This window comes from Amblyomma maculatum, chromosome 3 (assembly GCF_055883805.1).
Source record: "Amblyomma maculatum isolate TAMU_Amacu chromosome 3, ASM5588380v1, whole genome shotgun sequence".
Lineage (NCBI taxonomy): Eukaryota > Metazoa > Arthropoda > Arachnida > Ixodida > Ixodidae > Amblyomma > Amblyomma maculatum.
Window position 1 is genome coordinate 27,156,094 of NC_139346.1, and position 14,928 is coordinate 27,171,021.

The 14,928-nt window shown below is 44.3% G+C and overlaps 1 protein-coding gene across 1 annotated transcript in view; it reads left to right on the forward strand.

Annotated features, from left to right (window-relative positions):
* The window catches only part of LOC146194395 (glucose dehydrogenase [FAD, quinone]-like), a 75,163-nt gene extending 60,459 nt beyond the window's left edge, over positions 1–14,704 (forward strand). Inside the window, exons 9-11 of the mRNA XM_084596049.1 lie at positions 3,219–3,396; positions 8,202–8,418; positions 13,625–14,704. Coding sequence (XP_084452175.1) covers positions 3,219–3,396; positions 8,202–8,418; positions 13,625–13,940 — 711 coding nt within the window. The 3' untranslated portion in view covers positions 13,941–14,704. The remainder of the gene's footprint in view (positions 1–3,218; positions 3,397–8,201; positions 8,419–13,624) is intronic.
* The last annotated feature ends 224 nt before the right edge of the window (positions 14,705–14,928 follow it).

Consider the following 14,928-nt stretch of genomic DNA (forward strand, 5'->3'; position numbering starts at 1 on the left):
ACTCTCGCATCATCAGAACGTATATCGGTGTACGTAGGGCTCACAGAGCCGTGAGTTGCTCACATTGGCTGACTGCCTTACTTCGCGGTAAACGAACTTCAGCGTGCACCATATTACGCAGCAACATCCGTAGGTGGTCAGACCAGGGTGTAAGGAAGCAAGCGCCCATGTTGTGCGAGATAGGCTTTGCTAACGATATTATCGCGTAGCCTCGCATAGGGTTTTTACGGTGACCTTGCATAATCTTGAGCATTGTAAAAACGCTACGGCAAATTGGAAACATTCATCGAGTCAGAGGTATGTGTAGTAAAATTTGCTTGCCCCAGATATAGGAGGTTAAAATGTAATGCATCTAGAAACCTGAAAGGACAAGACCGGGAAGTAAATAATCCTTTCTAAGAAGCAACAGCGAGATAAGCACAGGAAAGAAAACTGAAAATTACCTGATAAATTCAGAAGGAACTAAGAAAAAGCAGCAACTTGAAGCTGATGACAAGGCTACTGTATAAACCTGAAGCAGTAAAAGTATGCCCTGAGTCGGTTCCTGCTATCATAACTGGTTAATGAAGCACTATTTAATACTCTGGTGACCTAGCAATTCAGCCCTGTAATATTGTGCAGTAGAAGTAATGCGGCGTCCCATTTTACGTTAAATTTTGACAAATGTAAGTTCTGCAGGCATAATGCTGCTATCTCATATACGTAGTACAGAGATTATGGCTTAAATATTTGAGCCCCTGTTGATTCTTGCTCAATGTCTCTATTTAAAAGTTCAGCAGTTCAACCAAAGAGTTAAACTAAAACTCAACAGCGCAGTCGCCAAGGCCGAAAGGCGTACAGGGGTCCGTGCTTTCTTTCGGCATTTGCCAGAGTGTTCCTCTTTTAGAAATCTAGCTCGTCTTCCAGTTTTACTTCAGGTATTTTCAAAATGCCTCGAGCTCAATACTAGCATATTAACATGTTGGTTCTGCAGCAGTATACCAAGGTAAATTATTTAAATAATAATTGTGAGACAGAGAAACGTTGTGCAGGAATCACTCGGACCATATGACGGTCTGTTTTCGCATACTGTGTGAGAAAACGCGTCGAGAGTACATCCTCCCGCTAGTCTCTGAAAAGCAATGATAGAAAATGGTTTGTGACTATGGCATACATTCCGCTCAACTATAACACTGTCCTCACGGCGCATTTCGCTAGGACACTTTAATCCTTGCATAAAGAAGTGGGCAGGCAATTTACAACACACTGCTGACACATTCTCAATTTAATCTGTGACGAATGCTTGCTTACAGCTGAAAGAGAGAATTCGCGCTGTCGGCCGCCGAAGCGGTGTTGTGATCCTGTGACATTTTTCACCCAGAATGAGTAGCAATACTCCGAAAATTTTAATTGAAACCGGTGTTAGTACAAAACTAAAGGCTTAAAGTAGCCCTTCTTCAAGTGTCAGGTGATGTCGAGCGCATTGATAACAATAAAACGTATACCTGATGTCGACGTCGAGTACCGACTGGCCTTTGAAAATTTCGCCCACGGAGTTAACGCTTGCTCGTCTCGGACAAATAGCGAAAGAAAAGATATTTGCGAATTTGAGAGGGCAAAGAAAGGACTAGAACTAATAAAGAAATTTGCCATTCCGTGCTATGCTGCAACGCTTGCTTATAATGTGTGAATGGTTGCCATATTGTAATATTAGAGTACGTTGCTATTTGGAGTCTTCCGAGTTTCTTTTGGGCCAAACATAAACTATTATTGTTGCCTCTTCTTACTACCGCTTTACAACTAACAGTTCAGGATGGGAGAAGCAAACCTCAAGTTCAGTTTAAGTGCCGCTCTGAGCCTTCTAGTGTAGATAAACTGCGCCAGAATAATTTGACACAAGGTGCATAATTTTAAAACGAAAACCGTCACAGTTTCCTTCCCCTGGATAAAAATGGCTAATTTAGAAGTACTCGAAACAAATATTCACACAGGTAGCTGACATAGCTCGTTCAAGATATATCAGAATTTATAATGTTAGCTTGTTTTTCACTTATATCAAATTCACTAAAATATATAAATTTCAAAGCATTTCTGAATCTCAGGTTTTATAACAGAAAGTAAAAGATGGAAAATTGTGTGAAAGGGAACAAATAATGAATAAACTTGGAATAAACAAAACTCTACTTAGACTGTAAGCTATCAAAATGAAAAGTGGGGATGTTTCAGCTGTAAGCCTTTTTTGATTGCGGCCAGCGAGTTGTCATCAGTTCGCTTTTCGATTTTGACACCAGCTCACAATAGTTAGCTGCCATGACCCTCAATACTTATGTGTCGTTACAAAGTTGAAAGTCTGAATAAGAAAGGCCCTCTGAACATATAATAAATAAATATTGACAGCCTCCAAAAACTCCTTTGAATATAGAAACGCTGCTCATCTTGTAGCTCCTGTTCAAGGACTTTGTTAATTTAGCAAAAAGTAGCGGTCCAAATCAAACTCGGATCTTCCTGCATCACTACGGAACACGTTAATGGCACTTAAAAATAAATATAATGTTTAGGCACCAGGAAACCTAATCAAAACACAATTTTAGTTTAGAGACCGCGCGTGAGCAACATGTTTGTTAAGAAAAATATCCGAGGCGGAACGAAGATTTGCCTGTACTAAACTGCCTTCTAAGAAAAAAAGCACAATGAAATCAAAATTTCTAGTTGTTCAGCAACTCTCTAGATGACACCACGTGTCCATATATGCGGCCTATGAACTCGACTGGAGTTTATGATTGTCGGGCGGCCATAGTCGTAGCGATCAAAGCGTGATGTCGCGTCAGACAGTACTAATTAACCTGCCTTCCTGTCTCATAATCGATTTTAGCACTAAGAAACCTTTGCGCAGAATTTAGGCCCATTGCAATCCTGATCTCAATCTACAGGAAACCTTGGTGTCAAAAGGAAAATGAGAGGCACAGGATACAATGAAGGCGTATTTGGTTATTTTTATAACAATTTGATTATTTGCTTCTGTTTCATTTCTTGCATCTGGCAATATTGCACTTTGGGATGCGTATCAATGGTAGCGAGGAAGAAGGGTCAATATAGCTGGATAAGCATACCTGACAAAGCAAATGCCCCAAAATTTGCTAATTTTTCATTCTTTCTTTGCATAAGCTATACAGGTAGCTGCGAAAAACTGCGAAAAGAAAAAAAAAGTGTGTGTATTACTTTGCATTCCACGCTTGCAGGTCTACGACAAATACTTCCTTCCTCACCGTGGGGAGCCGGCCATCAACATGATCCCATTCGTGACTCGACCCAAATCGCGAGGCTACGTAAAGCTGCGCTCCACGAACCCCGAGGATCCTCCGGTCATCAAGTCCGGCTACTACACGCACCCTGACGACGTCAAGGTCATTGTCGAAGGTACGCATATACACCTCGCTGCAGTGCCGGTTTAAAAATGGTGTGCCAATAAGTGTCAAAAATTGGGACGTTTAAGCTGTGCCTTAAGAACAGACACGAGAGCGCCTTTTCTTTCCGCAACTTGAACTTTTTTTCTTGTTTAAATAACTTAAATAAAAACAATTGTTCATATAATATCAGTACAGTCTGAAAAACATGTTTGTAATTAAGTCACACGCACCATGACGCTTCGCTAGCGCCCCGCTAACACCGACCCCTCGTAGCCAATGCTTTACTTGCACCCCCGTCAGTTAGAGGACCTGGGTTGAAGCTGTGATGCAGCAAATATATTTAATTGAATTGCGTATTTTTTCAACATGATTTTCTCAATTAAGGCAACGCATTCCAATCAAACGAACATATACACTCTCCCGTAAAATGCGCAGTTGCAAAAAGAACATGCCAGTTCAAGGAAGAAACTGGACAAGACAATTCCCACAGAAAGAGTGGCTACTCCGGTCGCTCTCCGGTTGGAGCTGGCATAAGCGGTCGCGATGTTAGAAAGAATTTATTTTTCTGCACTTCGAAGGTGCTAGAAAGTATATTAAAGTTCGCGCTGCTGTTGTCGAGACATCAAATGTATTATACTGTTACAGTCTGACTTTCCTGTATCGAGCATCCTGCCTGCATCCCTTTTTTTCGACCCCTTCTTTCTTTCTGTGTGCGCGAGTGCTCATACGTAAAAGCATGCCATATATGCACACGTCAGACTGAACAATATCTTACGTACGATATTTCATCTGCAGTTGTGATCGAGAAGCCTTTCAATATTTTTTGGCATTCTTTCACACCGTCGCATTTTATTATCAGAGAATTGCTGACATCTTTTTTGCGGCGTTTACATTGCGAAGCTAGATTACCATATCGGGTAAGTAATTCCAACCTTCCAGCAGTTCACTCTTACGCATCTGCAAGATCCATTCCGGAAATCTTGCTCAGCATGGTTAACGGTGGAATGTAAAATACTAGCCCCTGTTTGACAAATACAGCAAGGCGCGAACGTCAGTAAGTTGGAAACGTTGTGGAAGCTTTGTTCACTGCAACTATTAATGCGAAATGATTACATGGCTATGTCCTGCTGGTAAAAACAGATTCTTACTGTTTTTGACTCACGTGGCTTCGGATTGCAATATTATGCGTTTACATAATAATAGTGTATATAATTGCGCCTCAGCACGCTGCACCATTCTAGCTCGCGCGGCCATAAGCGCACGCTCTGAAATATCCCAGAGATGTCCTCCGGAGAGCATATGTGCCACTGGATGCACCTTAAGTTTATAGCGCTTCATGTTCATGTTCGACCGCGCCTGTGCACGTGCGCGCTGCTCTTGTCCAAGCATGCAATTGGTGAAATTACTTTCTAACTGTGAATTGCATAATACAATCTGGCTAACAATCTGGCGCTATAAAACCCACAACTACAGCCTAAAACTATTACCAGGCGGCATTACTGAGCAGGAAATCATGATGGAAAAAACGTGGGATAAAGCATAAAAAGCTGTGGAAGCTTCTCGGCTCTTAGTTTGCGTCTTGGTGTTTTAATTACGCTGTTAATTTCGAGTTGAACAAAACAGACTGGTTAAAATCCCGCCCTGATGATTACATGCGGTATTGTCATAGTTGACATAACCTGATGAAATGTGAATTGCTTTCAGCGCGTGTAGTAGAGCGAGCGAGTCGATTGCAGGCTAGCAAGCTTGTGTTCGAGGAGGCCAGCTTTGTAATCAGCCAAAGAGGTACGGCTGCGATTACCAGCGCTGTTGTATGGCAGAAACCACTTGATGTCTGCCACAGAGCAGACGCTAGATTCTGCGTATTCCTGCTATACACGCTTCGCGCCTCTGCTTGTCATGTCACTTGCCTGAGAAGCGACAAAATATAAACGGGAATTGCTGTTTTCCGGTTTGCACAAACCTTTCAGGGTTACCGCAACACAAAAGTAATTTTTCCCGATTTGCGAAAAGACGAAGGAACAGATGCCGTGGCGAAAGCATGAACAATATTGAACGCGGCAAGCGCTTTTCGCACTGCTCAATGCGTCGACGCATCGGGCTTCACTTCGTTGGCGGCTCCCTACGAGCTCGCCTCGCGCCAATGCTGCGCTGCTGTTGCGCCTCAACCGCGTTAGGTTTAGGGCCCTATATTTTTATTACTCAAGAAGAGCCTAGTTGGGAGACTGAAGGCCCGTTCACACTTGCGACTAGCAGCGGTCGGGCGACTGTTTTGGTCGAAAAGCGACAGTCGCAAATGGTCGCATCGGTCGAAAAGCGACTGTCGTGGGCCGATCGGGCACTGCTCGAATTTTCAGTCGCGCGACTACTAGTCGCAAACCATTTCACCAATCAGCGAGGCCCCGGAGTACTCGATCGCGCACCTTCTCAATGCAATTAAAGAATACCCCTACTTTTTCAACAAACGGCACCGCGGAATTCAAAGGCAGGGAGCAGGATATGGCCTGGGAGGAGTTTGAGAAATGGGTTTTTCAAGCAGGCGCAACATTTTACATTGACACGTCGGCGTTCTCCGGGAAACACGAGAGCGCGGCATCCGCGCGGGCTCGCCTAAAAAAGCTGAAGTGTCTGGCAAGCGGCTGTATACCGACGTTCGCTGTCATCGCTCAGCAGCTCTCCTACTCCCAGCTCGTTCGGAACCAGAACAGAACGAGAAGGCGACAGTCGCAAGTGTGAACATCGGTAGTGGCGAGCTCCTCTTCTCTGTCGCGCGGCCTCATCTAGTCGCAAGTGTGAATAGATCTTGAATGTCCTTTGCATGAGAGGTACTTTATTCCGAACGGCCCCACCTGTCTCGGAGGAAGAAGTGCGCAATAGGAATAATTCACAGGAGTTGAATCCTAGTTTCACCTAATATCAAGCGAGGGCTGTGCGGTGAAATATATTTTTGGATTCTGCTCGCCCAGACGTTTTAACCGAGTATGCAAGAAGGATACATTCTAGCGTTAAGGGCACTCTCTAGTGACATTTCTTGAATCCTTATCCAACTTGACAGTGTATAGTGGTGACCACCGTACCCGCAACTGTGATAAGTGGTTTATTCCTCATAGGCGCACTGACTACATGTTGCAGTCCCTAAAACACGGTTTGCCTTTCTTTACTAAATTCTTAAACCAAGGCGTCTATTGACGACTGCCACCCGGAGACAAATAAGCGAATTCTTTGTTACGGCTGCTTTTTCGATACTGATTTTTTCACCGTGAAATTTTCTTGGTGCTGACTTTTCTTTGTTGCTTTTCCCTTTAGCGCTATTTGTGACCTGTGTACGTTTTGCTTGTAATCTTGACATGTGCACTAAAAAAATTGTGATTTTTGTCTTAGATGCTAATGCACAGACATGCTTTGTATGCTGCTGCCTTGTAAGGGTCCCATGCACCCTCAAGCTGTTTCTCAACAGCTTTTCGTCTGGGGACCCGCAACGACACGTTTGAAATAAATGATTATAATGATGATAATGATGATAATGATGATGATGATGATTTTGCTAATTAGCGGCAATAAGATAGGACATGCAAATATAAAAAGGCGATTGCACTCGACATAAGGTATCGAATGACATATTAATACGGGGCGGCAAGCCGATGAGCACAGAACACAGAAAGGATGGGTGATGACTGTGAGATGATTCAATTAATCGTGGTGTGCCTAGCTAGAGCGCTTCTGCCCACGTCATTACGCGCTTCTTCCTTTTTCGTAATATTACCTGGGGCCACGGGGCGATCGTCCCGAATGTGGTCGAGGAAGTTTGTCGATGTCGATAAGATCCATGGCATGACGATCGGCGTGACTGGATGGAGAACAGGATGAAAGAAGTAGACAAAGGCTTGCCGCTATGATGATTCCCCGATGAATCCTTGTCCAGGACGCTTTCGGGCTACAGGTCGTCATGAGCCGATAGCCGAAGCCCAGGCAGGCACCGCATGACATGGTGAGGGGAAGTCCTCATATGCGTTGTCGTCTTAGTCGGTGCGGTCTTCTGGTCAGCGTCTCGGCAGTGGGGTCAGCAGGTCAGTCGGGTCTCTCGCAGTGTACTGTGCTCGGGGCGAGGGAATGGCGGAAAAAAGGCAAGGTTGCGTCGGGTCTGGCAAGCTGGGGAACAGCCAGGCAATGCACTCCATGGAACCCGCTTCCGAAAGCGCAAAAAGGCACAAGGCGCCAAGGTGATGATGAGGGCTGATGACGTGCCCAGCACCTCCAACCAAAATGTTGCGGGGTGGTAAGCCGATTTACATAGGAGAAGAGAGAAAAGATGGCCGATTACTGTGAGAGTATTTGATGAATTCCGGCGGGCGTACTGCGAGCGCTCCTGCCCACGCCACTGCCCGCTTCTTCCTAGTCCGTAACAATATCACTCGAAATTTTAGCGTGAAATATTTTTAGTCACACAGCTAATTCATGGTAAAATTTAAGACGCTTATTTCCACATTGCAATTGTGCACTATATCCTATTCAAGGATATATGACGAAATTGCTGCGTAGACTTCAAATTTTAGTTACAATGAAATACCTGTAATTACGCGCAAATAAAACAGGTCAATTGTACTCGACATATGCTATCCACCGATATAACACTTGTGTGGCCATGCCTTGCCTTTGAAGCTATGTTTGACAATCAGAAGGCAAAATGTAAACACGCAAAGATGCTAGACTTCTGCTATGATTAAATCTGCACTCTAAAATACTTGCTTCTGTCAGCTAAACATTGCCGTCTTTGTGTGGTGACATTTGTTTTCTTTTCTCGCCGGTATCATGCAGGTCTGAAGATCGTACACAACATCACCAAAACCAAGGCGTTTGCAGAGATCGGCGGTCGTGTGTGGACCGAGGTGTTCCCGGGCTGTGAAGAGCACGAGCAGTACAGCGACGAGTACTGGGCCTGCGTGGCGCTTTCGTTTCCCAAGACGGCATACCACCCGGCCGGCACTTGCCGCATGGGCAGCGACCACCGGGCTGTGGTCGACCCCAGGATGAGGTAGTTTGTCACACAAGTGAACAAGACAATACGGGAAGTTGAGACTACGGACTAAAAGCAAGCGGGAAAGAGAGCTAAACTGCGCAGCAAAAGATGCTTTTGGGCGACTGCGTAGTTATCCTCTTTCTTTGCGCTTTTACACAGCGTTTTGAGTGCGAAACTTTTTACTGCTCGCACATCCTATTCATTTTTTGTGTACTTCATTCCTAGATACATCGGTACAGAAACAACTGATCTTACATGCAACAACCTGTTCGGGTCAATTTACCTGATATTTTGCCACTTACAAGTGTGTTTAAAATAAGTGCAGTTTTGTTGTTTATTGTTGTTCTTTCCTCCATTTTCTTTCCTTCAATTCAATTCTACTGTACCATTTGTACCACCTTTGAGCCTATCCTCTACAATGCTTTTGTTAGCACTTTGGGTAAAATAAATAAATAAATGAATAACCGCTGAGTGACAAGTTAACCCATGGTGCATGAAGACCGAGTTCTGAGTGGCTACGAATACGCAAATTCGGTATACTGGCCTTGGCTTAGCATCACAGCTTAGCCACGCATAGCAAAGCTTTCGCTTGGATATCCTACCTTAGCCTAGCTAAGCTGGAACCTGCGTTGAGCTCAAACCTGGCTTGATAACGTGGCGAAAGTGTAGGCTGCTGGCACTTCCTGTACTACGGTGTAACGGCACTATACCGGAAGTTGCTGCCGTCGCGGGAAAAACGTCAGCACTCTGTGCACACAAGTCTATGAGGGACATCATCGTAATCACCGTCAGCTGAGCTTTACCCACTGCAGGGAGAAGGCCACCCAATACTCCTCCAATCAGCCCGGCCCTGTGCTATAGCTGCATCCACTTGACCCCTGCGAATTTCTTAACCTCATCCGATACCTACCTTTCTGCCAACCCCATTAGAAAATTATGTAGGACATAGCTTTACCTGTTCCCGTTAGGGGCAATATACAAGATATTAGTAAAGTTGAAAGTTCGGCTAGTTTAATCTTATTCATAATGAAGGTAGCGCAAAAAACGAGGAACGAAGGAGTAGGACAAAACACGAGCGCTTTTTAGCAACTAAAATTTTCATTACGGATAAATACCCCTTCCATGAAACTAAAAACTGAAGACAGCAAATGTGTTAGCAGCAAGAAAAGTAGTGTGTCAGCGGTTGGTGCATAAAGAGTAATGACAAGGATATTCAAAGAGTGAGAAACTAGCACTGAAAACATAGAAGGCAGGAACAAAGCTTTTGAAGTGCAAAACTCTAAACCATCAACAATTTAATTCATAACGGCAAATTGTGGGGGTTTAAGCATGGCTTGAACCTAGTCATAGAGCGAAAGCTGTGTGTGTTGCAGCGATAGCATCTTGAACACCTGCTTTTCAATCCGCGGTTTTCTTATACTTTTATTTAAGTTAGGTTTTGGGGAAGTTTTGAGTCGACGCTACGGAATTGTGGATACCTACAACCTAACCAGGTCAAGATCATGTTATCATATTTTTTTTTCTGGTAAATTGTATATTAATGTATAAGGAAGGAAAGGCGTAGTATCTCCCAGACTTGGGAGAAGGAAGACGGGAGTGGAAGCGGAGAAAAAGAGGTCCGATAGTGCAATGCTACCGAGCAATTTGGCTACTCCCGAGCCTTTAACGTGTGCGGTCATCGCGCAATCCAAGGCTATAGTGCTCTAGAAGATTGTAACAATAATTGGTTCATAGGAAAGGAAAGGCTCCGTATTTTCCACACTGGCTCTGTGGACACCTGTACCGTTCCGTAAGGGACGGGAAGAAGATGATGGAGAAAGAGGAGCCGAGTGGAGTTCTCCGGGATTAATTTTGACCACCTGGGGATTGTTAACGTGCGCCGACATCGCACAGCGCACGGACGCCACCTCGTTTCTCCTCAATCGAAACGCAGCCACCGCCGATCGGGATCTAACCCGGGTACTCCAGCACAGTAGTGGGGCCTCTCACCACTGCACCACCGCGGTGGGACTGCCTCTCCGTTTATAATAATAATAATAATAATAATAATAATAATAATAATAATAATAATAATAATAATAATAATAATAATAATAATAATAATAATAATAATAATAATAATAATAATAATAATAATAATAATAAATTATTATTATTATTATTATTTGCATTTTTTATTTGCGCTGCAGCACGAAGACCACATGGTTGTTCCTGCGCACATTAAATAAAAATTGAGTGATTAATAATCACTCAATTTTTATTTAATGTGCGCAGGAACAACCATGTGGTCTTCGTGCTGCAGCGCAAATAAAAAAATGAAAATGCACAAACATGTTTACACACACAGAGAGAACACAAAAGAAGAAATAAATAACAGATGAAATGAAACTGAGACGAAAAGTGTCACGGAAAGAAAGCAACCAATGAGTAGCATCTCTTATATATACAATGAGAGAATTGTTGAGCACATCACGAAAGAAAAAAAGAAGAACGGTAGATAGAGAAAAAACAACAACAAATAACTGACATTGATTATAGTAATATAGAAATATGTGCAAAATTAACCACCATTCCAGGCGCAACAAGTGCGCCGTACTTCTAACACAGGTTAGAAATACAGGAAATTACAATAAAAATAGAATTGAACGCGGGACAGTAAGATTCGAATATAAAGTTTAAAGTTAAAATATAAGTAAGAAACGGATAAAAAGCAGTTCAAGATACAGTCAGCATTGAACGGGAGAAAAAGCAAAAAGTGAAGTAAATACAATATTAAGGCTAGAAAGTGGCAGTTATATGTGATAAAGTACTATTTACAATACAACGCTAGGAACATCCAATATAAATGAACAGAGTGAGTTTTGGAACAGAACAAAATGTAGCGCACCAAGGCGCTACATTTTGTTCCCTTCGATCATGTATCAACAAGCCCAAGTATCTACCCTTCTGAGTTTTGGAAGATGTCAAGGTGAGGACAAAAAGAGTTAAATAACCACTGCCTTCTGTCCAGAGGGGAATGGGAAGGAAGAGACGGAGAAACTTGAAATGGTCTGAATTCCCTCATGCTCTTTCGCGGAACGCGAAGTAGGATGTTAAGAGCTGAGGGCACATTATGTGGCCATGAAGGAGTTTGTACAGAAAAAGGATATCAACTCTGATGCGACGGCTGTGAAGCTTTCTAGCAAGCAAGCAAGCTGTGAAGAGAAGGAGGATTCAGTTGGGCGCTCCTGGTGGAGCGAGAGGAGGAAGTTGCGCAAGGAAAGCGATAACGAAATATTCGGAAAAATTTTTGTTGCACGGATATTTCGTTATCGCTTTCCTTGCGCAACTTCATCCTCTCGCTCCACCCGGAGCACCCAACTGAATATAATAAATCTAATGAAAATAATGACTATGATGATGATAATAATAATAATTTTCATAATATTAATAATGTTATTATTAATAAAAATAAAAATAATAATATTGTCACGCACTTCTCGCGGTCCTGTATTGGAAGAGGAGGAGGTCGAGAGTGCTCGCTGTTGTAGGCGTTGATGGTGAGAGGTTGGATGTTCGGGCGATGAGCTGCAGAGCATCGGATGTCCGAAGGAGTTGTAACAGAGGGAGCATAACCGGTAGAAGATTGGCTATTGTCTGCCGAAGAGGTGCCACTGTAGACGGGTCTGACGCGGCCCCCAACATCTTGATGCCTCCGAAGCTCCTCGCGGACGACCTGTCGAATTGTATCTGCCATGCTCGTCGCTTTAGACACATCCACACTGGCGACGGTTGTGTCATTAGGCAACCGACCAAACTTCGGAATGTTACGGCGTCGCTTTAAACCTTCAAACGAGCGGCAGTGTCGTGTTACATCAGCGGTGGTATTAAAATCCTCCTTGCAGATGAGAAAGTTGTACACATCTTGCGCTATTCCTTTGAGGAGGTAGCCCACTTTGTCTTCCTCTGTCATCCGAGCATCAACTATTCTGCATAGCTTGAGGACTTCTTCTATGTAAGTTGTGCAGGTCTCCCCCGGTACTTGCGCTCGCTGAGCCAGAGTCTGTTCGGCGCTCTTTTTTCGAGCATCGGCATCTCCGAATCCCGCTCTCATTTCTTCCATTAAGCGATCCCAGGTGGTAAGGGATGCTTCATGATTGTTAAACCATGTTAGTGCAGTTTCTTCAACAATACCGCATTCGCCAGCTTGGTATTCGCATCCCAGTGGTTTTATTTACTCACCCGACTGTAGTGGGTGAGCCAGTCATCCACGTCTTCCCCAGATTTGCCATAAAAGTGTCGGGGTTCCCGATAAGTCTGTGGGATGGTCGGTTGTGCTGCTGGCATGGGCGGCGTTGAAACATCTGCTTGCGCCATATCCGTCCGTAGGGGGAGGGGGGGGGGGGGGGGGTAGCCCAGCAATTCTTCTGCCTCGGCGGTGTGGGAGAGGTTCCTTGGTGATCTTTAGCCCGCAAACTCCACCACACTTGTTACGAGGTTTATTTAGACAGATCTTAGGATGCGCCGGCGATTAGCACACCAGAGCGGGCAGGACCAGCTTCCTCTTCTTCTTCTGCTTATCCCGCCAAGCCTCCTCCTCTTCCAATACAGGACCGCGGGAAGTGCGCGACAATATTATTAATTGGCTCATAGGAAAGGAAAGGTGCCGTATCTGTCACACGTTCTGTGAACACCACAACGAAATGCATACTGCGTGTTCCTTTCCCCAAAACCTAACTGCCTCTCTGTTTAGGTTAGGTTTTGGGGAAAGGAAGGCGCTTTGGTTGAACACCACGAAATCGTGGACAGATGGCTTCCGTATGCTGTGCGATGTCAGCGCACGTCAAAATCCCCAGGCGGCCGAAATTACTCTGCAGCCCTCCACTATGGCTCCCCTTTCTCTCTTTACAATTTCAATCCCACCTTCCTCCCTTCCCTTACGGCCGGTTCAGGTGTCCACAGAGCAAGTGTGACAGATATTGTGCCATTCCCTCCCTGTGAACCAAATATTATTAATATTATTATTATTATTCACATTTAATTAGGTCAAGGTCATTTGAAGGGCAAATTTACTGTCACACGAAAACCTAGCGTAGCCTTCGCCTCCTTGTAAATTGGTTTATAAGAAATGACAGACGTGGCATCTGTAAAGGCTACATCGCGGTTACGTTGACTATTCGGAAAGCTGGCGTAGTGATCCGTTCGCTTCAAAACACTGATATCGTCTGCATATCACGTCTAGGGTGCGGGGAGGAGTGACCAACCTTCGTGTGGTGGACACATCGACTTTTCCGGAGATGGTGACCGGCCATCTCAACGCCCCTGTCATCATGATGGCTGAGAAGGCCTCCGACATGATCCTCCAGGACAACGGCAACCTGGTGCCGGATTCTCCCAGGCTCAACTATCGAGTGCGGGGCCGTTCTCCCTCGGGCTCCCACGGGGGCTCCAATGATGGAGCGCACTCGGCAGCGACGTCTACTCGGCAGTCGGGGCTATTCTGGCCTTTGTCGAGGGTGATCGTGCCCGTCCTGCTTGCCTACTTCACGGTGTCGTGACACATCGGGACACTACAGCTCAGCAGATCATCTTCATAGGATCTTGGTGCGAAAGAGAAGGAATTTTAGCCAACGTGGTAGCCTTATAGGTGTCTAAATGCTGGATGCGCTTTGCTCGAGGTCAGCTGATAGAAATAGTACGTTCCGCAGAATGTCTCACAATTGCACTTTCACAATTGCCCGTTTTACAGTCGTAGCGTGCAATTTTGTGTTGTTTGCGAAAAAGTCGATGACATTAAGATGAGGCGGCGAGTGCAGGAAGAAGGGGCATTCCAAAGTTTAGTCACGCTCGAAGCTACCGTAATTTTGTTTTCATTTTCAAGGTTACATCTTCGTAAGTGCGTATTATTGGCACTTGTTCTCCTTAGTTGTTTAGGCTTCATCATTTAGTAGTCCACGTCACCTCTTATTGCTGAATGTAATGACTGATTGCTAAACTGTGCAAAAACAAACTTGCGAGCAGTGAGAAACAATGCCTAGGCACGAACAGGCGAGTCATTCAGACCTTCTATTGGGGTATGGCATTGTCTGTGACACAGAAATTGGGTCATGACTGTTAATGTGTTACAACCCTCTTTGCAACTGAAGCTGTACAGGTGCTTTAAAAGTTTGTTGTCCCCTAACGGAATATATTTTAGACTGCATGAAAAAAACCGGTGGTGCAAACCGAGTGACTTATGCAGTGTCTTGTGTATGCGAAGAAATCTGTGAGCGCGTTGGCAGCCGTTTTCTTTCATGGCAGGAGCAATGCTTTGCACTGCCGCCCTGAGCGCCTACTTATCAAGAGCACGTCAGTATATATATATATATATATATATATATATATATATATATATATATATATATATATATATATATATATATATATATATATATATATACTGACAATTGAACAAACTATTGAATCGCCCTCGTGTATTTCGACAGTTAATAATAACAAGTGACTAGAGGCACACTTAGTGTCCCCTAGCTGCTACTGATTACCCTG